Source organism: Ceratotherium simum, chromosome 6 (genome assembly GCF_057802395.1).
Source record: "Ceratotherium simum simum isolate JZ-2026a chromosome 6, ASM5780239v1, whole genome shotgun sequence".
In the NCBI taxonomy this organism is placed as follows: Eukaryota; Metazoa; Chordata; class Mammalia; order Perissodactyla; family Rhinocerotidae; genus Ceratotherium; species Ceratotherium simum.
This window is the reverse complement of record NC_141905.1, coordinates 31,913,362-31,940,252: the sequence shown is the minus strand read 5'-3', so window position 1 is coordinate 31,940,252 and position 26,891 is coordinate 31,913,362. Positions and strand designations below refer to the sequence as shown.

The 26,891-nt window shown below is 49.3% G+C and overlaps 1 protein-coding gene across 1 annotated transcript in view; it reads left to right on the top strand.

Annotated features, from left to right (window-relative positions):
- Window positions 1-11,596: 11,596 nt before the first annotated feature.
- HK1 (hexokinase 1) overlaps window positions 11,597-26,891 on the top strand; it is a 69,877-nt gene continuing 54,582 nt past the window's right edge. Inside the window, exon 1 of the mRNA XM_004427039.3 lies at window positions 11,597-11,761. Within this exon, the coding sequence (XP_004427096.1) occupies window positions 11,699-11,761 (63 nt within the window). The 5' untranslated portion in view covers window positions 11,597-11,698. The remainder of the gene's footprint in view (window positions 11,762-26,891) is intronic.

The window sequence follows — 26,891 nt, the reverse complement described above, 5'->3', positions numbered from 1 at the left end:
GAACAAACTAATTAGGAATAAGCTTAAAAGAAGTGCAAAACATACTCTGAAAACTACAAAACGTTGTTGAAAGAAATTAAAGAAGATCTAATAAATGGAAAGACATCCTATGTTCATGGATTGGAAGACTTAATATTGTTAAGACAGCAATACCCCCCAAAGTGATCTACAGATTCAACACAATCCCTACCAAAATCCTAGCTGGCTTCTTTGCAGAAATTGACAAGCTAATCCTAAGATTCTTATGGAAATGGAAGGGACTCAGAATAGCCAAAACATCCTGAATAAGGAGAAGAAAGTTGAAGAACTCACATTTTCTGTTTTCAAAACTTAAAAAGCTACAGTAATCAAGACAGTGTGGTACTGGCATAAGGATAGACATATAGATCAATGGAATAGAACTGAGAGTCTAGAAATAAACCCTTACATTTACAGTCATTTGATTTTTGACTAGGATACGAAAACAATTCAATGGGGTAAGAATAGTCTCTTCAACAAGTGGCGCTGGACAATTGGATATCCACATGCAAAAGAATGAAATTGAACCATTACCTCATACCATACACAAAAATTCAAAATGGATCAAAGATCTAAATGCAATAGCTAAACTTATAAAACTCTTAGAGATAAACATAGGTATGAATCTTTGTGACCTTGGATTTGGCAATGGTTTCTTAATATGACACCTGTTATGGGCTGAATTGTGTCCCCCCCCCCCAAATTCATATATTGAAGTCTAAACCCCCAGTACCTCAGAATGTAATCATATTTGGAGATAAGATCTTTAAAGAGGTAATTAAGTTAAAATGAGGTCTTTAGGGTGGGCCCTAATCCAGTCTGACTGGTGTCTTTCTAAGAACAGGAAATTTGGACATACTAAGACAAATCAGGGATGTATGCACACAGAGAGAAGACCATATGAGGAAGGCAGCCATCTGCAGGCCAAGAAGAGAGGCCTCAGAAGAAACCACACCTGCTGACACTTTGATCTTGGACTTCTAGCCTCCAGAATTGTGAGAAAATAAGTTTCTGTTGTTTAAGCCATCCAGTCTGTGGTATTTTGTTATGGTAGCCCTAGTAAACTAATACAACACCAAAAGAACCCAAAAAGTAGAAACGACCAAATGTCCATCAACTGATGAATGGATAAACAAATTGTGGTATAGCCAAACAATGGAATATTATTCATAAACAAAAAAGAGTTGAAGTTCAGATATGTACTACAACATGGATGAATTTTAAAAACATTATGCTAACTGAAAGAAGCCAGTCACCAAAGATCATATAGTGTATGATTCCATTTATATGAAATATCCAGGATAGGCACATCTGTAGATACAGAAAGTAGATTAGTGGTTGCCTAGGGCTGGGGAGCATAGGGGTTTGGGAGGTGACAGCTAATGGGTATAAGGTTTATTTTTGGGATGATGAAAATGTTCTAAAATTGATGGTGGTGATGATCTCACAACTCTGTGATTGTATTAGAAATCACTTCAAATGGGTGAATTATATGGTATATGAATTATATCTCAATAAAACTGTTACCAAAAAAAAAAGCATTCCTTTTTTATAGCTGAGAAGTATGAAGTGTGTATGGATATACTACGATTTGTTTATCCACTCATCTGCTCATGGACATTCGGGTTGTTTCTAGGTTTGGCTATTTCTAATAAAGCACTGTGAACATTTGTGTATGAATCTTTGTATGGACATATGCTTTAATTTCTCTTGGTAAATACCCCGTAATGCAATTTCTGGGTCATGGGTAGGTGTTTATTGAACTTTATTAGAAAAAGCCAGATAGTTCCAGAGTAGTTGTATCATTTTACACTCCCATTCTTCTCATCTGTTTTCGTGTCTGTGTCTTAGGTATGTTTTATAACATACATAATATAAATTTGTACAGATAGTTGTAAATAAATATACATATTATTGTGATACATGATCAAAACATTTTTACTACAGAGATTTCTGAACAAACACGTTCCAGAGCCTGGGGCTAGGAGAGAATTGATATTGCTAAGGACTTTGTACAGTCATGCATCACTTAACAACAGGGATACGGTCTGAGAAATGCGTCGTTAGGTGATTTCGTCATTGTGCAAACATCACAGAGTGTACTTACACAAACCTAGATGTTACAGTCTACCACACACCTAGGCTATGTGGTACTAATCTTATGGGACCACCGTTGTATAGGTGGTCCATTGTTGACCGAAACGTCATTATGAGGCACATGACTGTGTTAGTTTCCTAGGGCTGCAATAACAAATTACCACAAACTTGGTGGTTTAAAATAACAGAATTTGGGCCGGCCCCGTGGCTTAGCGGTTGAGGGCGCGCGCTCCGCTACTGGTGGCCCGGGTTCAGATCCCGGGCGCGCACTGACGCACTGCTTCTCCGGCCATGCTGAGGCAGCATCCCACATACAGCAACTAGAAGGATGTGCAACTATGACACACAACTATCTACTGGGGCTTTGGGGGTAAAAAATAAAAGGAGGAGGATTGGCAATAGATGTTAGCTCAGTGCCGGTCTTCCTCAGCAAAAATAGGAGGATTAGCACAGATGCTAGCTCAGGGCTGATCTTCCTCACACACACAAAAAAAAACAAACAGAATTTTATTATCTCACAGTTCTGTAGGCTGGAAGTCCGAAACCAAGGTGTCAGCAGGGCCATGCTCCCTCCACAGACTCTAGGGAAGAATCCTTGCTTGCCTCTTCCACCTCTGGTGGCTCCAGACGTTCCTTGGTTTGTGGCTGCAGAACCCTTTCTAATCTCTGCCTCCATCTTCACGAGGCATTCTCCCTTTTCTCCCTGTCGTCTCTTCTGCCTCTTATCAGGACAGTCATTGGATTTAGGGCCCACCGGTAATTCAGGATGATCTTGTCTCAAGATCCTTAACTTAATTACATATACAAAGACCTTTTTCTAAACAAGGTCACATTCACAGGTTGTGGGGGTTAGGACATATCTTTTTGGGGGGTACCATTCAACCCACTACAGGCCTGTTCTAGCAGAATGAATGGGGAGGGAGGAGAGGATGGATTTAAGAGAGCTTTAGGTTTGATTTGTTTGTTCTTTTTGTTGTTGTTGTTGCTGAGGAAGATTCGCCCTGAGCTAACATCTGCTGCCAATCCTCCTCTTTTTTTGCTTGAGGAAGATTAGCCCTGAGCTAACATCTGTACTAATATTCCTCTACTTTGTATGTGGGTCACCACCACAGTATGGCTGGTGAGTGTAGGATCTTTACCTGTGAACCTGGGGCGCTGAAGCGGAGCGCGCAGAACTTTAACCACTTGGTCACGGGGCCAGCCCCTGTTTTGTTTGTTCTTGAGACACATTTATAGGTAGACTTGATAGGATTTGGTGACAGATTAGATGTGGGCATTTGGGAGGGGAAAGAGCTCAATCAAGGATGATACCCAGGTTTCCAGCCTCGGCGACAGGGAGATGGTTCTGCTTAGAAGACTCTTCCAAGCCCCTGGCATGGCACACACCCTCATTTTATTTTGGTTTCTGCTCAAATGTCCCATCCTCAGAGAGGCCTTCCCTATCCATACTAACTAAAATGATACTCCTATCCTCTACTTGATCAACCTGGGTTTTAGTTAGGTTCAGATTTGGCTGGTTGTAACGGAAAACCCACAAATAGCAGTTGGGTTAACACATTGGAATTTTATTTTTCTCTCAAGTTCTAGAAATCTGGAGGTAGTCAGTGAGGGGCTGATATGAGGCACCTTGGTGACAGGGACACAAGCTCCTTCTATTTTATTCTGTTGCTTTGTTTTGTGTGGCTGCCATTCCCAAGGTTATCTCTTAATCCCAGATGGCTGCTGGATCTCCAGCCAGTCTGTCTGTATTTCAGCCATCAGGAAGGAGGAAGGAGGGCCAACAAAGAGGAGGGAAAGCCGCACGATGGCTGTGTCTTAAGGAAGGCTCCTGGAGGCTACCATGAGACACTCTCACTCTCTTCTCTTTAGCCAGAACTTGGTCACCTGGCCACATCTAGTTGCAGGGGAGGCTGGATATGTAGTCTTTATTCTTGGGTGTGGGGGGGAGGCGGTGTCTGAATTCAGCTAAAACTTGGAGCATTCGTTAGTTAAGACAAAGGGAAAATGGAAATCTTAGGATGCAGCTGAGTTGGCTACACTCTGCTTTATTTCTCCTCCTAGCACCTGACCTAATGTATGGTTAATTTGTGATTTGTTTACTGTCTGTCTCTGCCCACCACAACGTGGGCAGGGACTCTGTCTTGCTCAGCAGCACATTTCTAGTAACTAGGACGTGCAGGACAGATCAGGTCCTTCACATATATTTGTTGAGTGAATGAATGACGAAGCAGGGAATCGAGAAGAAAGAGTAAGTTTAAGAAGAAAATGACCATGATGGGAGACATACAGTCACGCGTTGCATAACGTCGGGGATACGTTGAGAAATGCGTCCTTAGTCAATTTCACCATTGTGCAAACATCATAGAGTGTACTTATGTAAACCTAGAGGGTAGAGCCTACCATGTACCTAGGCTATATGGTACTAATCTTATGGGACCGCTGTCCTATATGTGGTCCATTGTTGACTGAAACGTCGTTATGCAGCACATGACTGTACTGAGTCTCAGGTGCCTTTGAGATATCTAGGAGTTGATGTTTACAGGCAGTTGGAAAGGTGGGTCTTCAGCTCAGGAGAGAGATGAAGGCCTTGACTGGTGATTCTTTGGGTAGGGCACCCTGGGTTGGACCCACAGAAGACAGTGAGACAGGAAGGCACACTCAGCCAGTTCAGCAGAATCGACCAAGCCAGATCCTCACCCCCACCCCAGTGGGAGGGGCAACTGCTGCCATACCTCCTGTACAGCCCCCTCTGGTCATGGGGATCTGCCTCACTGCACCAGTTGGCTTGATAACGCCCTTTATAAGAGGGCTCTGCAGAGCTAGGGTTCATGTGCCATGCTTTACAAATCTAACCAGGTACAACTCAGTACCCTGGGGGAGATGCTCCATAACGCAGGTCCTTGGACCCGTCTGTGACTCAGGCATCATTGGGCCTGGGTGGAATAAGAGAAATGAAGAGAATATGGTAAAATGAATATTTCACCTTGTTAGGGCAACAGGATGGTCTGCTGCCTAGCTGTTCCTCTCAGTAGCTGTGTGACCTTGGAGAAGTCACTTAACCTCCCTGTGACTCAGTATTCTTATCCACAAATGGGGATATAACTAGTATCTACCTCACTGGGTTGTTCTGAGGGTCAAACAAGTTAATATAAATAAGAATTTAGAAGAATACTTGGTATGTAGTAAGTTCTACCTAAGCACCGGCTATTGTTATTATAAAGCCAAATGTTTTAGTTTAAAATTCAGTTTAAAAAGCAGTCCTTATTTTTACTTCTCTGGGTTACAACATCTTTTCCTTCAGGAGCTTACAGTGGTAGGAGATGGAAATTATAACTTCAAACAATATCCTTTCTTAGCAAAATAAAAAGTCAGTACCTAGTTTTTGTTGGTGTGTTCAATTTGGTGGGCTGTGAAATCTCACAGCCTAGGAACCCTGCCTAAGTGGTGACACGAACTCTCTTACACGAGCATTTCTCTCTCTATTTTGGTGCTAATTTCAGGGGCAGGATCGAGGACGTTTTGTTGGCCCTGTGATGGCGGTTGTATGTGGGCGCTGGGGAGAACTATCCCAGGAAACTCAGGGTAACCAGCAGGGTGATTTGAGATTGCTATGTTCCAACAAGATACCGGCTTCTTTTGGAGAGAGCAGGCCTGAGATAAGGAGCAGAGCTAAAGCCAGGCAGGCCTCAGCAGTCTGGTTAACCCTTCTTCCTCCAGGCCATTATTCTTTAGGCACAGGAAGCTTGTCAGGTCCAGAGGCGATGGAATGAGGATGGGATGTCCAGGAAGTGACCACTGCTGGACTGGGCTTCCCTTAGCTCCCCTGAGGGACCATCAGCCCGAGGGGAATAGAAGCCTTCTTAGGACAGAAGCTGGGAAAGGTGCCTCTGGGCGTCAGGCCCTTTCTGCTTTAGGTAAACAGATCAGGGCTGAGCAAGGGGCAGGCGGTCAGGGGCCTTAATGACACCTGCGAGGATTGGGAGACTTAGGTGAAGCAAGAGAGGGGCCTAGGGTGCAAGATCCAGGTGCCAGATTTAAATCTTGCTCACCTAGGTGCCTCTCTTGCCTCAGCTTAATCCCTGCCCTAATACCTGAGGCCTCCTGCCTGTAAATACCAACTATCAGTTGAAAATTTAAATGCCTACAGGGGCCAGTCAGCAGTGTGTATCAGTGAAGGGTGGGCTGGGTGGGTTGTGGGGCAAGCTGCAGCACCCCTGCCCTGTCTGAAGAGGGCAGTGGGTGCTCAAGTCTAGTGATTGTGGCCACTCATAACATGGGCCCTGTGTGGCTAGACCTTAGGTGCCAGAAACCTGGATTTTAAAGTGAAATCTCCTAATTTTCAAGTGTCGGCTCATGTTTTTAAAACGGTAGGTGGGCCAAGTAAGATATGTTGTAGGCCATGTCTTAGCCTAGTGGTTACCAATTTACAACCTCTGTTATGACATCGTTGGAGGGCAGAACTTTGGGCAAATTAAAGAGGAAAGAAGACAGGCTGAGAATGTGATTTTACAACCCCAGCCACTCCAGGGGCTGGACACCTGTGCCTCTTCACCAGCCCTCTTACGAAGAAAGCAGAACTGTCTGCAGAATTGATGAGAAAGTCACAATGAACTTTCATCCCAGTGTGCTCTGCATCTGCAGAGCCACTAAGATCCTGGAGGAACCACCTTCCGCATCCTTCAAGAGAGACTGCTAAAATATTACAGGTCAATTCATTTCAGAAATTTCCTCCAGATGTTGTTGTGGAAAGCTAGGGTCTAAATCAGTCGTTCTCATTCCTGGTAGCACCTGAGACTCACCTGGGGAACTTTTATTTTATTTATTTATTTTTGTGAGGAAGATCAGCCCTGAGCTAACATCCAATGCCAATCCTCCTCTTTTTGCTGAGGAAGATTGGCCCTGGGCTCACATCTGTGCCCATCTTCCTCTATTTTATATGCGACGCCCCCACAGCATGGCTTGACAAGCAGTGCATTGGTGCGCGCCCGGGATCCGAACCTGTGAACCCCGCGCTGCTACAGGGGAGCGCGTGCACTTAACCACTACGCCACTGGGCGAGCCCCCTGGGGAACTTTTAAAAGGTGATGTTTGGACTGCGCCCCAGACCAATTCAGCCATCATCTCTGGGGCTGGGGACTGGGCATCAGCATTTGTAAAAGCTCTCCAGGTGATTTTTTTATGCAGCCAGGTTGAAAACCACAGATCTAACTAATACAAATGCTGGGTCAGGCTCCCTTCGTGGTGCTTCTTTTCAGAATATGCGGTGCATGACAGGCCCCCCACTGTGTCAGGATTCCACGAAGCTGCTGTGGTTTGGGCACTAGCCTTAATTCTTTTTTCATTTTCTCTTTATCTTTGAGACCTTATACGAGCTCTATAACCTCGACAATCCTCATTGACTGATTAAGTGAGGATAATGATATTTGCCCTTCTAACCTCACTAGCCTGTTATCAGGAGAAATGAGGCAATAAATGAGCAACTGCTCTGTAAACTGTCAACATTGTGCAAACATTGCTGTCACAAGCACGCTCACAGGCGCTGAGGTACAGCTTTGATCCGCTGGAAAGAATTTCTGGAGGAACATTCCTAGTGCCAGGGGTCAGGTGTGAATTCTTACATTCTGACTTAGCCGCAGCTTGCATTCCCTTAGTTCTCTTACTGGCAGGTCTGTTTTGTGAGGTGGGAGTCCAGCACTATCTGATCTCCCCATCTCAAGTTGAACAAGAGGAAGCACAGTAAATGAACAGAGAAACCCAGGGGACTTCAGGGAGAGGGGAGGCCTATCCGGAGGGTGAGAGAATTATGGAACTAGAGTTCCTGTGGTCGAGGTCTTTGCCGCTCTTCCTGAGGGCCAGGGAGTAATCAGCAGGGGGCTTAGCTGGGGTCTAAGAGCTATGTGACAGCAAAAAGAGGCAGCATAACAAAGAAATGCAGAGGCCCGCCCCGTGGCGTAGTGGTTAAGTTCATGCACTCCACTTTGGCAGCCTGGGGTTAGCAAGTTCGAATCCCAGGCATGGACCCACGCACCGCTCATCACGCCATGCTGTGGCAGCATCCCACATACTGGGATGGGCACGGATGTTAGCTCAGAGCTAATCTTCCTCAGCAAAAAGAGGAGGATTGGCAACAGATGTCAGCTGAGGGCCAATCTTCCTCACCAAAATAAATAAATAAATAAATAAAATAAAAAATAGAGAAATGCATGAGGTGATAACTGGCATGATAGAGGCAGGACACAGCCCCAGCTCTGAGCCTAGCAGAGGGCACAGCAGTGTACTATGGGCTCTGGCCTCAGGAAGCTGTCTGATTGGGGCAGATAAGGCCGGCTCCCTCAGAAGATAGTCAACAATTTCAGGCCGACTGTTATGACTCAGTGTTACTTATCTGAGACCCAGGCTGCAGTGAGGTGGTGGGGAAGGATGGACAGAGCAATGGCTGGGCATTAGAACTGGGTCTGAGTCCCAGCTCCAAACTCTACCACAACCTGACACTGGGCAAGATGGCCCATCAGCTACATCTCAGGTTCCTCATCTGTAAAGAAGAGTCTTGGTCTGGATCTAGATGGACTCTGAGCACTGTCTGAGTTTGTCCTGTGGAGGTGCTGAGGTCTGGGAGACTGGGGTGAGTAGTCATGGTCAGGGAAGGCTTTATGGGAGGGTGGGCCAGCTGGGCCTTAGGCGAGAGGGACACTTGGTCAGGCGGAGGTGAATGGAGAAGGCAGGGCAAGCAAGGAAATATGAACAGGGGCTCAAATGGAATGGACTTGGTGGGGGTGAGGACAGTGGCAAGCGGCCTTGCTGTGGCCAAGGGTGGAGGAAGAGATGAATGGGGAAGAGTGGAGTCAGATTACAGAAGGCCTCAGACACCAGGCAGAGATGTTTAAATTGCCTCTATCAGGAAGGAAGGGGCTGTGTCAAGGGATTTGGGGCAGAGTTATGATTGATTAGGCTTCTTTTTAGCAGGAATAATGTGGCCTGGACCTCAGAATGACTTGGATGGTAGGAAGCCAGGAACGAGGGAGGGCAGCTAGAAGACTCTTGTAACATTTCTGGCCTGGGGTGATGAGGCCTGGGGCTTGGCAGGAGGCAGTGGGTCCAGCCTAGAGCTATTTTTCAGGAAATATTGACAGGCCTTGGGGCCTGGCTGCATTCAAGGGGTGGGGAGGAGTGAGTCTCTTTGAGAAGTAGCATTGGCAGCTTTCCTGCCAGCAAACAGAACATCTCAGGGTGGCCTGGACTGGGAGGGTCAACTTCATCCTGGCTCCAGCTAAGAGATCTTAGCTCATTCTGGGCTCATTCTACTTGCGAGTGCCAGGCCCTGCGTTAGGTGTGGGAGACAGAGCAATTAGCAAAGCACAGTTCTTGACCCTCAAGCAGCTTCCAGCCACGTGAGTTTGGCAGAATCACATTTGCAGGACTCAATTGGCACTTGAGAACTACCAAATTGTTCTCATTCACCCATTCTTGCTTTATGGCCATGTAGGAAGTAAAGTGTTTGATGGATGCCAGAAAGCCTGCGTTCCTGGTTTATAATGATACTATCCAGGGGGCAGGTCCAGGTTTTCTGGGGCTTGAACCTTAATTAATTTGGGGGACCCTCTTTGGAAAATAATTCAAAATTACAAATATAAAATTGCTAGGCCCTGTCAGGGCCTCGAATTGGGGGAATGCAAGTGAGAAGCCCCAAAGCTTAAACCTCATCAGTTTCCCAATCTTATAATACCTAGCATTTATTATTTATTCTAAGAAGGTATTTTATTCTTAGTAATCCACGACCACCAACAAGGGGTGGGCATTAGTATCTGTCTTATGGATGAGGAAGCAGGCTGAGAGAGGTGAGTCAAGATGCCACCGCCATTATGCGGGGTGGTTTGGGGGGCAGCTGTGCTTTGGGCTGAGTCATCTGGCCTCAAGGGCCACCTCTGAGGTCCTCTTCAGTAGGTGATGGCAGCAGTCAGGCCCCTGAGGTCCCTGAAGAGGGCTGCCCTGGACCTAAGCCATCTCCCCCTGATTCCACTGTACCTTTCCTAGGCCTGCCCAGGGGCCCCCAGGATCCAGGACTGGGGGTGGGGTGGGGTAGGGGAGGGGTTGGACTCTGGCCAGCTCAGCGCACCACGTGGTGCAGGCTTGGTCCCAGGATGGTGGCTTATTTAGGCAGAAGGGCTACATACAACTGGGAGGACAGCAAACCCCAGGGGTGAGCACCGGCTTTGAAAACACGAAGACCCAAGGTCTAACCTACGACTGGATCTACGACTTCCTGGTTGTACAGTCAGGCAAGATACCTGGCCTCACTGAGTCTCAACTTCCTTACCTGTTGAATCCGGATACTAACCACTTCTTTGTATTCTGAGCTCATTACACGTCATCTTGTAAGGCAGTAAAGCTCCTGGTGGTGTCCAGCACACAGAAGCAATTTCTAAGAACCCAACGTTTGCTATCAGTCCTAGTAGCAGCAGTAACACCTCTGATTCCGCACCGCCCCTTCCCGGTTTTAAAGCTGAACGGTTTTCTAGGGATTCCTTCCAGCCTGGCTAACTTCCTCTGCGGAAGTGAAAAAAGTGGCACCTAGGAGGGGCGCCTAAACTGTCCCCCAGACCCCAGCGAGCCAGGGTGCCCAAGAGCAAGAGGCCCGGGGGATGGGGACAGGCTGGGGCCTGCGGCCCAAGTCGCGGCCAGCGGCGTGCGCCCTCCGGGAGAGCCGCAAGAACCGGTGACTCAGGGGCGGGCGCTGTGGGGTGTCGCTCTTGGTTTAGCAATACAACTCCACAGCCGGAGCTTAGGCCGGTCGGGCCAGAGGGGCCGCAGCACGGGTGGGACGGCGTGGAGTTGGGGGATGCAGCGCCGGTGAAAACCCAGGTGGGGCTCCGCGCTCGGCCCCCTAGGCCCGCGAGAGCTAGCTGGCGCGGGGACCGGGGTGTGAGGACGGCGAGGCCTCCGGGCTCCGGTTTCCGCCGGCACAGGCCCAGCTCGCTTTCCACGCCCGCTTCTGCCAGCCCCCTCCCAGCGTCGCCCCCTCCGCGGAACTCCCGGGGGCGAGCCCTCCTTTCCGAGGAAGGGGACCGCCCGGCCGCGGGCTGCCCCGACCGGCACTAAGCCCTCTCGGGCCGCTCGTCCCGGCCGAGTCGGGCGGTGCCTCCTCCCGCGCCCCGCCTGCGCCCCGCCCGGGCTCGGCGCCGCCACGCGTGACGGTGCGCGTCCGAAAGAGCTTCCCGCCTCCGCGCCGGCTCCCTACGTGGGGGACGTGCAGGGTGATGCCGGACAGAGGGGGATTTCGCAGCGTAGCCCACCCCCTTTCCGGCGCAGGAGGGAGAGGCCGCCGCGCCGCGCTGCAGAGGCGCGCGGCAGCCAATGGGCGCCGAGGAGGTGGGCCGGAGGGCGGCTGTCACCCTCCCGGGGACGGGAGCGCGGAGACAGGGAGCGCGCGAGCCGCCGCCGCGCCCCGGCCTTGGGGGAGGAGCCGAGGGGGAGGAGGAGGAGGAGGAGGAGCGGCCGAGCAGCCGCCGGAGGACCACTGCTCGCCTAAGCTGCGGGAAACCGACGCCGGCCCCACGCCTGCCGCCCGGCGTCCCCGACCGCCAGCATGATCGCCGCGCAGCTCCTGGCCTACTACTTCACCGAGCTGAAGGATGATCAAATCAAAAAGGTGAGCCCCCGCCCGCGCCGCCGCCCGGCGCTCGGGCCGCAGCGTTGCATTTCGGCATCCGCTCGCCGCCGCTGCCTCCATCCTCCCGCGCCCAGCTTCCCCTAGGCCAGCACTGGCTGGACTGCAGGGCGGTGGGGAATGCCTTCGCCTTTTGATTCTCCCCAGGATTGTGTGTGTGTGTATGTGAAGACCCCCGAGACGGGGCTGCTTGCTGCAGTGTCCTTGAAACGGGCCAGGGATGTCAGATGGGCCCCCGGGCCATGCGGGGAGGTGGCCATGTGGAGACTGGTGGGCCGGTCCGCAGGCCCTGTTTGGGAGGGTCCGAGCGCGGTGGGCGGAGAAGTGATCGCAGAGATGCTGGGGAGGTGAGCGCGCAGCAGGCTGGGGTGCTGGCGGGAGGCCAGGCATCCCATATTTGGGGTTCCCGGCGGAGCGCGTCGAGTACCCGGGAGAAGCTGTTACCCCGGATCTCCCAGCTATTTCGGCTGCTCCTTAATCTGGGGTCGGGGTGACCCGCCCGGCTTCCCGGAACGAGGAGGGGCGCGGAGGCCACCGGAAACTTTGCGCGGAGGCCTCAGGTCTGGAGCGGCATGCCTGAATGGAATTTTTTATTCCTTTACGTGACTACTCTCTTGAGCTGTAATTTCCAGGCAGACCAGGAAGCTCAAGTAAGAGACTGGTCTTTTGAGTCGGGCGGTGGCCTTGAGATGTATGCTTATGACATGTGTGTACTTGCACATGGACACATCTCCCTGAGGTGTTGCTGCCTTTGACGTCTCCCCAGCATAAAATACTGCCCGCTGGCAGGTCTTAAAGGTATATCTCTCCCTTACGCCAGCTTTGCCACCATGTTTTTAAGAAGCAGCCTAGAATGTAGGGAAATACGCCCATTTTATCAGAGCCAGGCCTGGCACAGGCCCCTGACCCATCCACACCCGGCATGGGTGACATTGTTGCTGGGGTAAGCTGGGATGGACTAGCAAAGTCAACCTGACTTTGGAGTTCAAACGAGGGAGTGCTACCTACAGGTGAGAAGCAGGAGCGGCAGGCCTGGATTTTCTGCCTGGCAAGCCACAGGATGTTCAGTTTTCATCACATCCACCTAAGACAGCCTCCTCCTCCGGCACAATAGGAAACTGGCCTGCTGAGGGCAGTGACCTTATCAAGGTCACCCAGTGAGTTAGAGGCAGAGGCAGGGCAGACCGGGTCTCCGCCTCCCTCTACTGGGAACTTGACCCGGGGCTCCTCCTGGAAGTCAGCTGAGGAGGAGGTGCTGAGACAAAGGCCCTGGGGATGCTGCTTGGATCCGGGATCCTGCACTGAGTGGGGACCAGAGTAGGGTAGTTAGGAGACAGGCCTGAGAAACTGCCACAGTCCCTCACGGCTATAAGTGACAGTGACTCGGGCATAGTCAAACTGTGGGACTCATGCTCACTCCCATGGAGCACCCTGGAGCTTCCTTCTGGCCACTGAGCTCAGGGAGCTGTCATGCCAACACATGCATTTCCTGAGTTTTCTTCAGTGGTGTTGTGTGTCACTAATGTTCTTCCCATTTCACAGTGGGGAATTTGAGGCATGGATGAGTTCATTGCCTTCTCCCTGCACGTGGTGCCCTCTGTAGCTCAAGACAGCAGACCGCTGTCATCTTACAAGGATGACTTTGTAAGCCTCTAGCATCCACACCCACCACCACCTGTGTGGCCTCCAGGGGCTGAGTTGGGTTGAGGTTTAGACTGCAGTTGGTGGGTAGACACTGTTTATCAGACACGCGGTGTCTGGTGTGGCCCCAGAGCCCTCCACTCCCTGTGGTGGCCTGACTCACCTTCTATCCACCGGGCTCCTGTAGGCATCTGAGTGTGTGACTTCTGAATCAATTGATCCTCATATCCCTCCTCCTCTGAGACTGGAGTTCTGACATTCCCTCGCTGCTCTCCTCTGGCCTCAGAAACTTGCTGGAAGAGGGTCTTAAGGCCAAAGCTTCTGCCAGATAATGTTTCTGGTCAAGGAGATTCTTAAAAACAAGATGGCCTTGCACCTCACTGAGGACTTCTTATGCTGCTTTCTATGGGGGGAGTGTGCGAATTCCTGCCAGGGGATCACCTTGGCCTGCGTGATGGGCTGTGTGGCACTGCCAGCCGTGGGTGTGGTCCCCAGGAAGCTTCCTGGGCCTCCTAAGGACATAGCACGCACTTGTTCTGGTCGCCTAGTCAGCTTTCCCAGCCCCCACCTGAGCAGATGTTGGGGGACTGCATCTGCTCTCCTGGGACTCAGGACTTTAAATTAGAGACCAGCCCTTCCTCCCCACCACTGACCATGAGAAAGGCAGGGTGGGTGTGCAGGACTCCAAGCTTTGTTCTTCCTGCAAGAGCTGGGCCCTACCTGCTACCTGCCAGGGACCCCACCTGCTGGGCCCTACCTGCTACCTGCTGGGGACCCCTCTGTTTAGTGAGGACAGTCCCCTCTAAACCTGCCGGTGTGGACAGCCATGATGATTCAGCCCTTTAGCCCTAGGCGCCTCTGGGGCTCCGGAAACAGCCCTGACATCCCTTACTAACTCTCATCCATCTTCTTGCCCTCTGGCCTGAGGGTTAGAGGAGGGAAGATGAGGATGGTGCTAGGGAAGGTTTTCCAGGGTTGTGCTCAAAAATGATCATAAAAAGGGTATCATTTCTCTCCCCATGGTCTATGAGACATGTTGGTAATTCAACCTCATAAATATATCCTGGGTTGAAACAGGGCAAGTGTCTGCCTTCCTGGCGTGGAGCCCCATTTTCCAGACTGCGTCTGCATAATATTGGTTAATGAGGTGTTGTGAAAGGGTGTCCTGGTGTTAGACTAAAGTAAGCGCAAAACATGTGTTTTCCTTTCACTCTTCTAGTGCTTTTAGGAGGAAGAGGAGGCACGTGTGTGCTTGTAAAAGATTCCATTCATCAGAATCCCAGACATCTGCTAATTTTGCAACTAGAGGCTTGGTCTTTTGACCTCCAACTAACTTTTAACGTATCTCTCATCTCACCAGCTTCTTCCACTCAGTTTAGACATTAAGAGCCTGGAGGAGGGTGAAGGATTGCATAGTGCTCTGTTTGTTTAGGAAAGGAAGATGAGTCCAGCAAAGTCAGAACTTAGTCTCTAAAGAAGGACTATGCTTCCTTTCTCCAGGGTTGTCAGGATGATGAGCAAACACCAGTGGATTTTCTCTGGGTGGGATCCCCATGACCCTAAGTAATTCCCATTAGCAGGTGAACAAACAGGTGTGGTTTGTCCAACAGCCCAAACCCAGGAGTCCTCAAGTCCTGCCCAGGAAGGCAGGGGAAAGTATGCTTAGCAGTTCAAGGGTTACCCAAAGTCTATTTTCTTGGAGCCCATGCATCCCAGCTGCAAAAGCAAACATTTAAAAAATGCCCTTTCCTTATTGCTCAGGAGTGAGAGAGATGAGCATTAGAAAATTATGAAAAATGTCTCATTGATCTGGTGTTATACAGATATCCAGTGAGAACCTCACTGCTTGGTGAATCATTTCATAATCCCTGTCCCCTCTACCTTGGATGTTCCTAGGAGTTCCCCCCCAAGTGAAGCCCCAACACTTGATTTGGTTTGATAATTTGGGACTGTCGTGAGGGAATAAACTGGGGTGGTGGGTGGGTATGAGGGACTTTCACATCTGGCCGAGCCACGTGGTCCTCCCACGCTCCTGCTGTTTTCTGGAGCAGCATGGGCAGCTCTCTCCTAAGAAGACTGATTAGGCGTGACTGGTACTGTCTCCGTGTGTGTCTGCAGTCAGGGATTCCTGCCTGATAGAATTAGCCACTGGAGTCAGCTCTGAGCCTGCCTGAGGAGGCCCTGGAGGAGATACTGGATAAAGAGAGGCAGCCAGGGGCCGGCCCAGTGGCGCAAGCAGTTAAGTGCACACGCTCTGCTGCGGCGGCCCGAGGTTTGCCGGTTTGGATCCCCGGCGCGCACCGACACACCGCTTGGCAAGCCAGGCTGTGGCGGCGTCCCATATAAACCGGAGGAAGATGGGCACGGATGTTAGCCCAGGGCCAATCTTCCTCAGCAAAAAAAGGGGAGGATTGGCAGATGTTAGCAGAGGGCTGATCTTCCCCTCAAAAAAAAAAGAGAGAGAGGCAGCTGAACACCTCCGTGTCCAGGAAGCAGTCGTGGCTAGACTGCTGGCACCTGCTTATTGATTTGAGGCCCTTTAGAATCAAATCCGATCAGGGAACTCAATCATTTCTTCAGAAAATGTTTGAGTCCTTTATAATGTGCAGGGTACTGTGCTAGCCTGGGGTGACAACTATAAACTTGGTGGAAGTGGTCCCTGTTCTCATGGAGCATAAATAATTATTTGCTGTGTTATAAGTGCAAAGCATAGAATGCTATGAGAGCGCATAGGGGCCAGTGGTCAGATCTTGAGTGGGAAATCACTAGTTTAGGAATTACTTAAAGCCAGGCTCTAGATGTACAAATGGGACTATCATACTTAGAAGCTTTGGTATACAGTACAATACTACTCAGCTATAAAAAAAGATGAAATCTTGTCGTGTTCGACAACATGGATGGACCTTGAGGGTATTTTGCTAAGAGAAATAAGTCAGTCGGACCCATCTGATTTTACTCATAAGGAGAAGATAAAAACAACAACAACAAACAAACACATAGATACAGAGATTAGATTGGTGGTTATCAGACAGGGGGAAGGGGGTTGGGAGGAGGGTGAAAGGGGTGATAGGGCACATCTGTACGGTGATGGATGGTAATTAGTCTCTGGGTGGTAGACATGATGTAGTCTACACAGAAATCGAAATATAAGGATGTACACCTTAAATTTATATAATGTTATAAACCAATGTTACCTCAATAAGAAAAAAGTTAAGAAAAAGAAACTTTGTGAGAGAGAGTCAAATGGATAGTTAGCAAAATGTAGTTTTGCTTTCTTTCTTTTTGATGGTTATCTCTGAGCATCCTGAAACACTTGATGGATGTCATATCAGATATCAGTTATGAGTGTGTGTGTCTATACATATGTCTATCTAACAATACACACAGATATACGTACATGCATGTGTGTGTGCACATGCTTTCCTTTGATCTTTCACAAACCACAGTGAGGTTGTCAGGACAGGAAGTATTATCCCTGTGCATTCCAGGGCAGCTCCCTCCCTTCTCAGCTCCTCCGGGGCATCCTGCTGCCTGCCCACCACTGCTGCCTGCTTCTAGCTGCAGATAGAAGGCAGAGATTGTATTCCCCATTTAGAAATAGGGACTGAGGCCCAGAGAGGATAAGTGACTTTCTCAAGGTCTTAAGAAAATCTGGAATGGAATCCAGAGGGCTAGTCTTACTCCCTCTGTTTCTTTCTTCTAGGAGAAAAACCTGTCTTTGTTAATTTTAATGATTTACCTTGGAATCTGTATTTTAATTCTCTCCTGCACAAATCAATACATATGAGTTAATTTTTTATTATGAAATATTTGAGGTGCATAAAAAATATTGAGGTTAACATAACAAACACCTGCGTTTCCACTACTCACCTTGAGAAGTTAACAGACACAATTACAAATACATTACAGACACATCTGAAACCCCTTCTATGCCTGTCTTCAGTCCCATTCGTTTCTCCTTCCAGAGGTGATCTCTGTCCTGAATTTGGTGTATTTCATTTCTGTGCATGTTTTTATACTTTTATTACATATCATGTATCTATAACCAGTATATAGTGTTACTTTATATGATTTTATAGTGTTACTTTATATGGTTTTAACCGTTCTTGTAAATGGTGCTGTACTGTATGTATCCTTCTGCAACTTGCTTTTGTTTAGTTCAACATTCTATATTTGGGATTTTTTCCATGTTGATCTGTATACCTCTACTTCATCAATTTAAACTGCTATATGCTGGGGCCTGCCCGGTGCTTAGTGGTTAAGTTCCCATGCTTCGGCAGCCTGGGGTTCGTGGGTTTGGATCCCTGGTGTGGATCCCTTTATACGTGGCAGGCGTCCCACGTATAAAGTAGAGGAAGGTGGGCACGGATATTAGCCCGGGGCCAATCTTCCTCAGCAAAAAGAGGAGGATTGGCAGCAGATGTTAGCTCAGGGCTAATCTTCCTCACTGAAAAATATAATTAAAAAAAAATAAACTGCTATGTGCTGTTACATTATGGGAATACACCACAATTAATTTATCTATTCTTTTGACAGGCATCTGAGTTTCTAATTTTTCAAGTTACAAACAGTGCCTCACTGATCCTTCTCGTGCACATCTCCTTCAGTACACATGCAAGTTGCCCTAGGCTCTAGACTGTGTATCTAGGGCGGGAATTGCTAGGTGGAGGAGTTGTGTGTATCTTCTCATTTTCAAGATTTTGCCAAATTGCCATCCTCTGTGGTTGTGCCAGTTTACATTCCTGTTAGAAGTTTGGAGAGGTTCCTATTGTTCTGCACCAACCATTGATATAGTCAAAGCTTTAAACATTTTTAATAGATAATTTTTAAAGAGTCTGTTTCTTCTCAGTCACTTCCATTCACATTACAGCATTCGAGCTTAGTTTAAAATTAGCCGTTTCCTAGTTTACCTTATCAAGCAGAGCCCTCGTTGCAAAGTATTACTGAGTGAAGTTGACAGCTCTCGTTGTGAGCAGTGCCAGCCCCGTTGACTGCTGCTGCTGAAACGTTTGCACAGTAACAAGGCGGGGAGTAGATGCAGAGAAAGCCTTATGAAGACTGTCTCTGGCCCCTTGTGCTCTAGCGTGAATCCGTAAAACTTTTCTAGGAATTAAAACACTCATGTGTGCTTTTGCCCACACACCCTCTCTCTTCCTGGGTGGATCCAGCCCGGGCAGGGCTGGCTTATCAGTCCCCTCACCGTGCCCAGCTCTGTTAGAGAAAGTTCAAGCCAGCAGCCTCTCTCAGACTATCTTCCGTAAAAGGAGAGTGTGGCTGTGCCCCCTATAGCAGGGAAAACTGAAATGTGAAGTCTGCAGCCCAGCCCTTTGCAAACGGAAGCCAAGCGAGTGGTCAGTGTGCGAGGCAGAAAAATGTCAGATCTGGTTCATCTGATTCCATGTTTGATCACAGGCTCGCGGACGCTGAGAGCTTGAGGCTACCTTGAGGGAAGGGCACGCTGAATGCCTCTGAGGGGCCTGTTTAATTCCTAACATAGGTCTTATTTTAATTGAAGCCAGCAAGTAATGCCTGTCCCACTGACTGCCAGGTACTGTGCTGAAGTCATTACAGCCCATAACGCGCCTGTGAGGTGGGCACTGTTGTGATCTCCACTGATGGATGAGGACCCTGAGGCTCAGTTAACAGAACGGCCAGCATTCAGACCCTCCAAGTCCGATGGTAGAGCCTCTGCTTTCTTTTTTTTAATTGAGGCATTTCTTTTTTTTTAATGAGATATAATTCATACACCATGACACTCACCATTTTAAAGTGTACAAGTCAGTGGTTTCTAGTACATTCACAAGATTGTGCAACCATCGCCACCATCTAATTCCAGAACATTTTCATCACCCCAAAAGAAACTCCATACCTGTTAAGCAGTCACTCCCCATTCATCCCTCCACCCAGCCCCTGGCATCTACTAATCTGCTTTCTTTTTTTTATGGATTTGCCTCTTCTGGACATTTCATATAAATGGAATTATGCAGTATGGGGGCCTTTGTGTGTGGTTTCCTTCACTTAGCATAGTGTTGTTTTTTTTTTTAATAATTTTTATTTATTTTCCCCCCAAAGCCCCAGTAGATAGTTGTATGTCATAGCTTCACATCCTTCTAGTTGCTGTATGTGGGACGCGGCCTCAGCATGGCTGGAGAAGCGGTGCGTTGGTGCGCGCCTGGGATCTGAACCCCGGGCCGCCAGCAGCGGAGCGCGCGCACCCAATCACTAAGCCACGGGCCCGGCCCTAGCATAGTGTTTTCAAGGTTCCTCCATGCTGTAGCATGTATCAGTGCTTCATTCCTTTTTATTGGTCAATAATATTCAGTTGTATCTGTATACTGCATTATGTTTATGCATTTGTCAGTTGATGGATGTTTGGATTATTTCCACTTTGCGGGTGTTATGAGTAATGCTGCTCTGAACATTTGTGTACACGTTTTTCCTGTGTTGACATATGCTTTCGTGTCTCTTGGGTATGTGTGTGGGAGTGGAATTGCTGGGAGAGTCCCTGTTTTTATCCCCCTTGAGTAAGGCATTGTCTCCATTTAGAAATGAGGAAACTGAGGCTCCAAGTGGTGAAGTGACTTGCCGACGGCCACACAACTCATACGTGGTAGATAGGGACAGGAACACTGCCAGGTCCCCTGACTCAGGAACCCATGTTCTTTCTACCACACCACACCCAACTCTCTCATTTTATCGTTGAGGGAAACATCCAAGGAGGAAAAGAGCTGGGGGAGGGGCAGCGCTGGTGCAGGGCCCTCCAGGTTCCCGACTCCTGTCTCTCTTTCTTCCCCATCCTCCCCAGCACCGGCCCACTGGCTAGTGCCTGCCCATTCCCATTTCCTCACCCCTCCACCCCGCCAGCTGCTCAGTGTTGACCAACACCCTCCACTTGGGAAGGAAATTGGCCTAATAAAGTCATTTACAATGGAATGTTAGAGATTTTTCCCTGTTTTTCAAATTTCTTCCTGTACCCTTTCCATTTGTCCCCCCCATCCTTGTTTGCATTTAAAAGAGGACCCCCAGGGAGGGCAATGCTTAATCTTCAAGAAGACCCCCTAATGCTCCCTCTAATACCCACTCCTAGAGATTGTCCTGGCATTCTCTCCCAGCCTCTGCCTGGCCTTACTGTGAGCCGCTGATTTCCTTGATTGATTGACACATGGGGTTTGCCTTCAGCCATGTTATTCAATCTGTCCTCATTTCTCTGGTGACTCCTCCTGCCTTCCAGGACCCTCTCTGGGTGGTTGGGGTGAGTGGAGTATGAGACCCACGCCACCGTTGTAATAAAGACACCACCTCACCTTTGCAAAGTTTTGTTCCGTTGACAAAATACTTTCATATGCTTTTGTTAAGTCCTTCCAGCAAGCTTGGATGTGGATATTTCTTCCTGCATCTTACATATGGGGCAGGTGAGCTTCAGGAAGTGGAATTGAGTGGACCGGGATAGGGTCACAGGTCTGTCTGACACTAGTGAGCAGCTCTTGCTGTGCATGCAGAACCAGGAGTGTGGTCCAGGGCTTCAGACTTCCAAAGCAGCCATCACCCAAGGCTCCCATAATGGGGATGTGACTGGAGTACTGGAGCTGTGCTGTCCAACACAGTAGCCACCAGCCACATGTGGCTGCTGAGCACTTGAAATGTGGCGAGTCTGATTTGAGAGGTGCTGTTAAGTATAAATACACACAGGATTTTGAAGACTGTATGACAATGAGATATATAAGATAGCTCATTAATAATTTTTAAAATATTGATTACATGTGGGAATAATATTTTGGATATATTGGATTAAATAAAATGTTATTAAAATTAGTTTCACTTGTTTTTTTAAAATGTGGCTACTAGAAAATTTAAAATTGCATATGTGAGGCCGCGTCCCACTTACAGCGACTGGAAGGATGTGCAGCTATGGCATACAACTATCTACTGGGGCTTTGGGGGAAAAAATAAATAAAATTATAAAAAAATAAAAATAAAATTGCATATGTGGCTTGCATTATATTCCAATTGGACAGTGCTCTGCTAGACAGTGAATTTTATGGCTCAGAAGTTTGGACAGAGGCATTCTGCATTTAAAGCAGCGGGTTCCTCTGGGTCCTTGAGCCTCAGTTTCCTCATCTGTAAGACCAGGAGGCTGGTAATCCATTATTTCTAAAGGATCCCTCCAGCTTGAGCAGTGTTGTTAGATGGCCATGAAGCTCACTGGGTCTCAGTTTCCTTATCTGTGAGATGGTATAAATGATTCCTGCCTTACTGTCTGTCCACTTATCCAATTAGAGAATGGATGTGGAAACACTTGGAAAGTATACAGAGCTGTACAAATGCCAGGTGTTATCATTGTTCACCCAGAACACACCTGTAGGCACCTTGAGAGGCACGGTGGGGAGTGCAGCTTTCTGGATAGCGGAGGGTAGGTGGCCAGAGCTCTGAGCTGGGACCGGGATCCTGGGTGCCATTCTGCCTTTGCCACTGTAAGTTTCTGAAAAGCCTGTGTTCTGAGCAATCCACAGAGCAGGAGGGCTCCCATGCCCGCCACACGTGAAGGCGAGAGGGCCGTGTTCATTGTAGCACAGAGGTGAAGTGACTTGCGCAGGGTTATAGAGCGAGTCTGTGTAGCTGAAGGAGGCCTGAGCTCTCTTGATTTCTAGCCAGGTGTGCTCCCCCTACCGCAGTGTTTGCACCCGTGGCGTGAGGGTCTGGTTGTCTCACGGTGAAAGCAAAACTGCCCCTCGGATCCTCTCTTCCCTCTCGTCTGGAGGTACGAGGGACATTGGGGCCTGTGAGTCTGGAGGCTGGCCTTGGCCCAACCCATTGACCACAGACCACGAGGCCCAGAACGAAGCCTGTTGTTCTTGCCCGGCCACATTCCAGGGCCGTGCTGTTCCCCTTGAGGGACCGGGTGCCTCCTTTATTTTTAGCTAGTTCAGTGTGACGGCTTTGTCCTCGTCCTGGGCAAGGGCTTGGTCTCTCTCACCAGCCAGGAGGCCCCTGTTAGTGGGTGCCGAGGTCACCAGGAGGACTTTGAGTGTGACCTCAAGGCCTTACATGGTCCTCCGAGCAAGAGGAGTCTGGGGATAAGGGAAGGAGCACTGAGCGTGGAGTCATAGCTGGTGCTGCCCTGGTTTCTGGGTGCTTGGGGCCTTTCGCTCGACTGCGCGGGTTCAGGTTCCTCCTGTGTAAAATGGGTCCATAACACACATCCTGCAAGTGTGCAGATTGGACTAGGCAGGTGGAAGTGCCCAGCATGCCGCATCTGCGCTTTCTGTTATATCTTGGTTCCCAGAATCGCAATTTCCTCATCAAAAATGGGGATCCCGTTTTCCCCCTGATTTGTTGTGAGTAAACAGAAGTGTTGTATGAGCAATCCCTGGTGCTTAATAGGTGCTTAGTCCACGCTCATTGAAACAGAATTAGCAGTTCAAAGGCACATATCAAATGATAGGTAAGGCACCAAGAGCCATGTCTGACCTTGAAAAAGAGACTGGGGCAGGGAACCTCCCGTGCAGTGATGTAGTGCGCCGAAGGGGTCCTCTCTGCTCTGGTGATGTTCGCACACACATCTTCCGCTCAGGAACCTCTCAGGTGGAAGTTGTTTTCCCAAACACATTTCCTCTGGTGACATTTAGGTATTTGGCAGTCTCTGGGAGACTTGGATAGTGGAGTGAGAATCCTGATTATCTGCAGGGCTCTTGTGTCCCTCTGGGCGTCAGCCGCGAGATGCAGATATTGTAGGAACAAGGTGGGTAGAGATCCCCTGGAACACTCTGTACTCAGGAGAGGCCGTTGGCCCACACAGGTTGCCCTGAGGCTGAAGTGAGGGGCTGGTGCTGGAGAAGGGCTGGGCTGTTCAGGGAAGAGGAGTCTCCAGCTTTATCTAAGCCAGCAAACCCTTCTGAGACTCCTGGGCTGGGCTAGGCATCACCAGAGGCCTTCCCGCCCAGCAGGCAGCCACCCAGCCCAGACACAAAGGGGTAGAAGGCATGGGCCCTGCACCCCTGGCACTCATTGTCTAGCTGGAGGCGCAGGCCATGCACGTGTTGCTGTAGTGCCCAGGAAAGACTCTCACACTGCGCTGGGTCCGCCGGGGCAGATTAATTCCTACACGGTGACACCAAGGGCCAGGAGGATGCTGAGGAGAGCAGCAGCTGGTGTTGGGTGGGGCAGATCATGGCATGCCCTTCGGAGGAGGTGAGTTTGGAGATGGGCTTTGGGAGAAAGAAGGCGCGGGGCATGAAGGGGCCAAACAAGCAGAGTGGACAGCGGATCTGAGAGGAAGAACCGCTGTCAGGGCCCCGGGCTGCCTGAGGACGGCAGGAGGGTCCTGGGAGTGGATGGTTTCTGTGGGGAGCCCACAGGGTCCACACTTTCTCCCCTTGTGGCCAACTCCCTCCCTGTGACCAGCTGCTGAGAGCAGGACAGAAACATAGGTTCCTTGGCTGCCACCCGCAGCAGTGCGGTGGGGCTGGGCAGCCCGAGGAGCCAGGGGCAGACAGGAAGAGGGGTCGGGAGTCTGCTGCGGGGCAGGAGGAGTGGTTGGGCTGGCTCACATCTCAGCGGCGAGTCTCATTGGGCCGGGACCTTGGGGCTTGCTATGGCTTTTGAACTTCCTTCCCGGGATTGTGTGAAAGGGGAAATTAGCAGATCAGATAACTTGTAGCCAGTAGAGGGTAAACGAGGCAAATCACACTAGAGTGGCATGCTTTCTGCAAGGCAAGGGAGTGTGCTGCTTCTGGAGTGGATGGAGCTGCGGCATTAATGCCACCCGTATTCCCACAGCTCCCTGCTCCAGGAAGCCCCCAGCCTGGGCTCTCCCTGGGCTGAGCAAGAGAGGTACAGAGGAATGAGCACAGGAACAGGGATCGGGGAGCTTGGTGTCCACCCCGGTTCTCTCGCTGACCAGGAGCCTCTCTGGGCTCTGATTTTTCCTTGGGGCATTGGAAGGGTTGATACCTGCCCTAGTTCTCTGGACACGATTGTGTAGGCACCAACACGTGAAAGTGCCGTGCAGGGTAGAGTGGGCTTTATAGATCAAAGTCATGTGAACACACCCATGTTGTGGATGGAAAGACTCAGGTGCCTACGGGATGGCAAAGCCAGGGTCAAACGCTGGTGTCTACATTGCCCTGTCTGTGCCCCGTCGTTGAACCAGGCAGGGTCCTGAGGACCCTAGTATGGCTGCTAGCGTGAGTCTTAGAGGCAGTTCCCAGAGGAAATAGGAAGGTGGAGTAAGGTTTGCAAGGAGAAAGTGTTTTTGATATGATTCCATGTTTGTAAAACAAAATTAAAAAAACCAGGCTCTGTGTGTATGAGCGTTTTCTTAGGTGGGAAAAGTGTCCTGGGACACAAGCTCTGTCAGCGGGGCCGTCTCTGGGAAGACGGGGGGAGAGCTTGTACTGTTGACTTTTTTGCATTTGGTGGTGTTTGAATATTTTTTAATAATAAGTGTATATTACTTATTGTTATTATAACTTGCTGTTAGTTTTTTAAAAAACTGGTAAAACAGTGCAAATATTTCGGAGGAATTTTGCCAGAATCTTTCGTTTGCTGTGGTTTCAGGCATATTGCCACCTTCCTTTAGTTTTCTCTTCTACGAAATGGGTCGATGTTTGGTAATTAATGCATTTTTTTAGGTATTCAGGTAAAAGGAGTTAGGGACACATGCTTATGAGTTAGGCAAGGGAGAAAGGGAGATGGCCTCGCTTTTGGTCATTTAGATGGGAGGGTGGGAAATGATACTCGATGCTTACTTTGTTCTTGATGCATTATTAAAATTCTCCCAATAGCTCTCTGAGGTGAAAGTATTATTATCCTTATCTTAAAAGTGAAGAAAGCAAGACTCAGAGAGGTTAAGTAACTTGTCCAAAGTCACACAGCTAATAAATGCAGATCTTGGATTTGAACCCAGCTCTCTTCAACCACAGCCCCGTGTTCTTCCCACCATGTGAGAAAGAATGGAAATGCATAAGGAGAAGCTGAAAATGAGGGATTAGAAGGCCTGGAATCTAGACCCAGCTGCCACTTATAAACCCTGTGACTTTATGTGAGTCATGGGTTTCAATTTCCTATACTTTCCCGCCTACCTTGCTGGGTCGTTCGTGGGAGAAAGGGAACTAACATATTGAGCACCCTGGCACTTGGCATTCATGAGCTCGTTTGATGTCTTTCTATGACATCCAAATGGAATAATGTATGTGAAAGTCCTGTGTATAAATGGCAAAGCCCTCTGCAAATGTGAGCTATTATTAAAATAATATAAATCACCCAGATCTGTTCTGTCCTGAGTCAGTGTAAGAAAGAGAAGTGAATCCGATGTTGCAATCTCTACCCGGCCCTTAAGCAAGAGTCCTTCTTAACCCTTCACTGCCAGCACCCCCATGTCCTTTGCAAGCAAAGTGCCTGGCTTGGAAAGTTCATTTTAAAGGTCTGTGCTGAACACCTTCAGTCCCACCTGTTGGCTCTGCCTCATTCTTGATCCTCATGGGAGAGTGGACTAGACAGGGGGTAAAAATTTTCCATGGCCGTACCCCCTTCCACAGGGGGTCAAAATGCCCTGGTCACCAGTGGTTACAGTGCCTCCTGCCACGACTGGCCTGTTCACTTGGGCTTGTCCAGTCTTGAATTGTTTTTTGTGTGTGTTCTGCTGGGAGCAGGAGGTGGGGCTGGGGTCGGGCACAGAAATGTCTGCGTTCAGCCCAGTGTGGGGCCACTGGGTTCTTTGATTAGCTGGACGGCTTTGGGCCAGGGGGGTTTGGTGAGGCTGTGTTCTCTCTTCTTTTTTAAAAATTATTTTATTGTGGTTGTATTGGTTTATAACATTGTGTAATTTCAGGTGTACATTATTATATATCAGTTTCTGTGTAGACTGCATCATGCTTACCACCAGGAGTCTAGTTTTTATCTGTTGTGTTCTCTCTTCTGACATCTCCTTCTGCCTCTGCTGCCTTCCAGCTCCTGGAGCTGCTGAGAGCTTCCAGGCCCTCTTGGTCTGCCAGAAGGATAATCCGGGACAAGTGTTTGCACAGTATTAGGGCACCAGTGCCCACCCTGTGCAGTGGATCTGGCTCCCACCCTCATGAGAAGGGCTGTTCCCTTCAGGCGATGGTGAAAGATGCCTGGGAGTCTGGATGGGGTTCCTCATCAGCCTCAGCCAAGCAGGACCCAGCTTAGTGTTTGGTGTCTGGGATCCTGGCACCTCCCCATTTCCTTCCCAGCCTGACCAGAGTCCTGCATGCTCATGCCAGACACCATATGCGAGAGTGAGCACTCGGGGGCCTAGGGGTTCCTCTCACAGACTCCTGGGAGCCCCCGTCCTATGACAGACATCCTGTGACAGATGTTCTGGAGGCTGAGGCTCGCAGCTTGAAGCCTCCAGAAGAGGTGCTGTGCTGTGCCCTCCCCGTCACCAAAATTAGGGCTGGGGGTTGAAGGGACAGGAGGGATTCTTTGCACCCCAACGCTTGTCCAGAGCAGT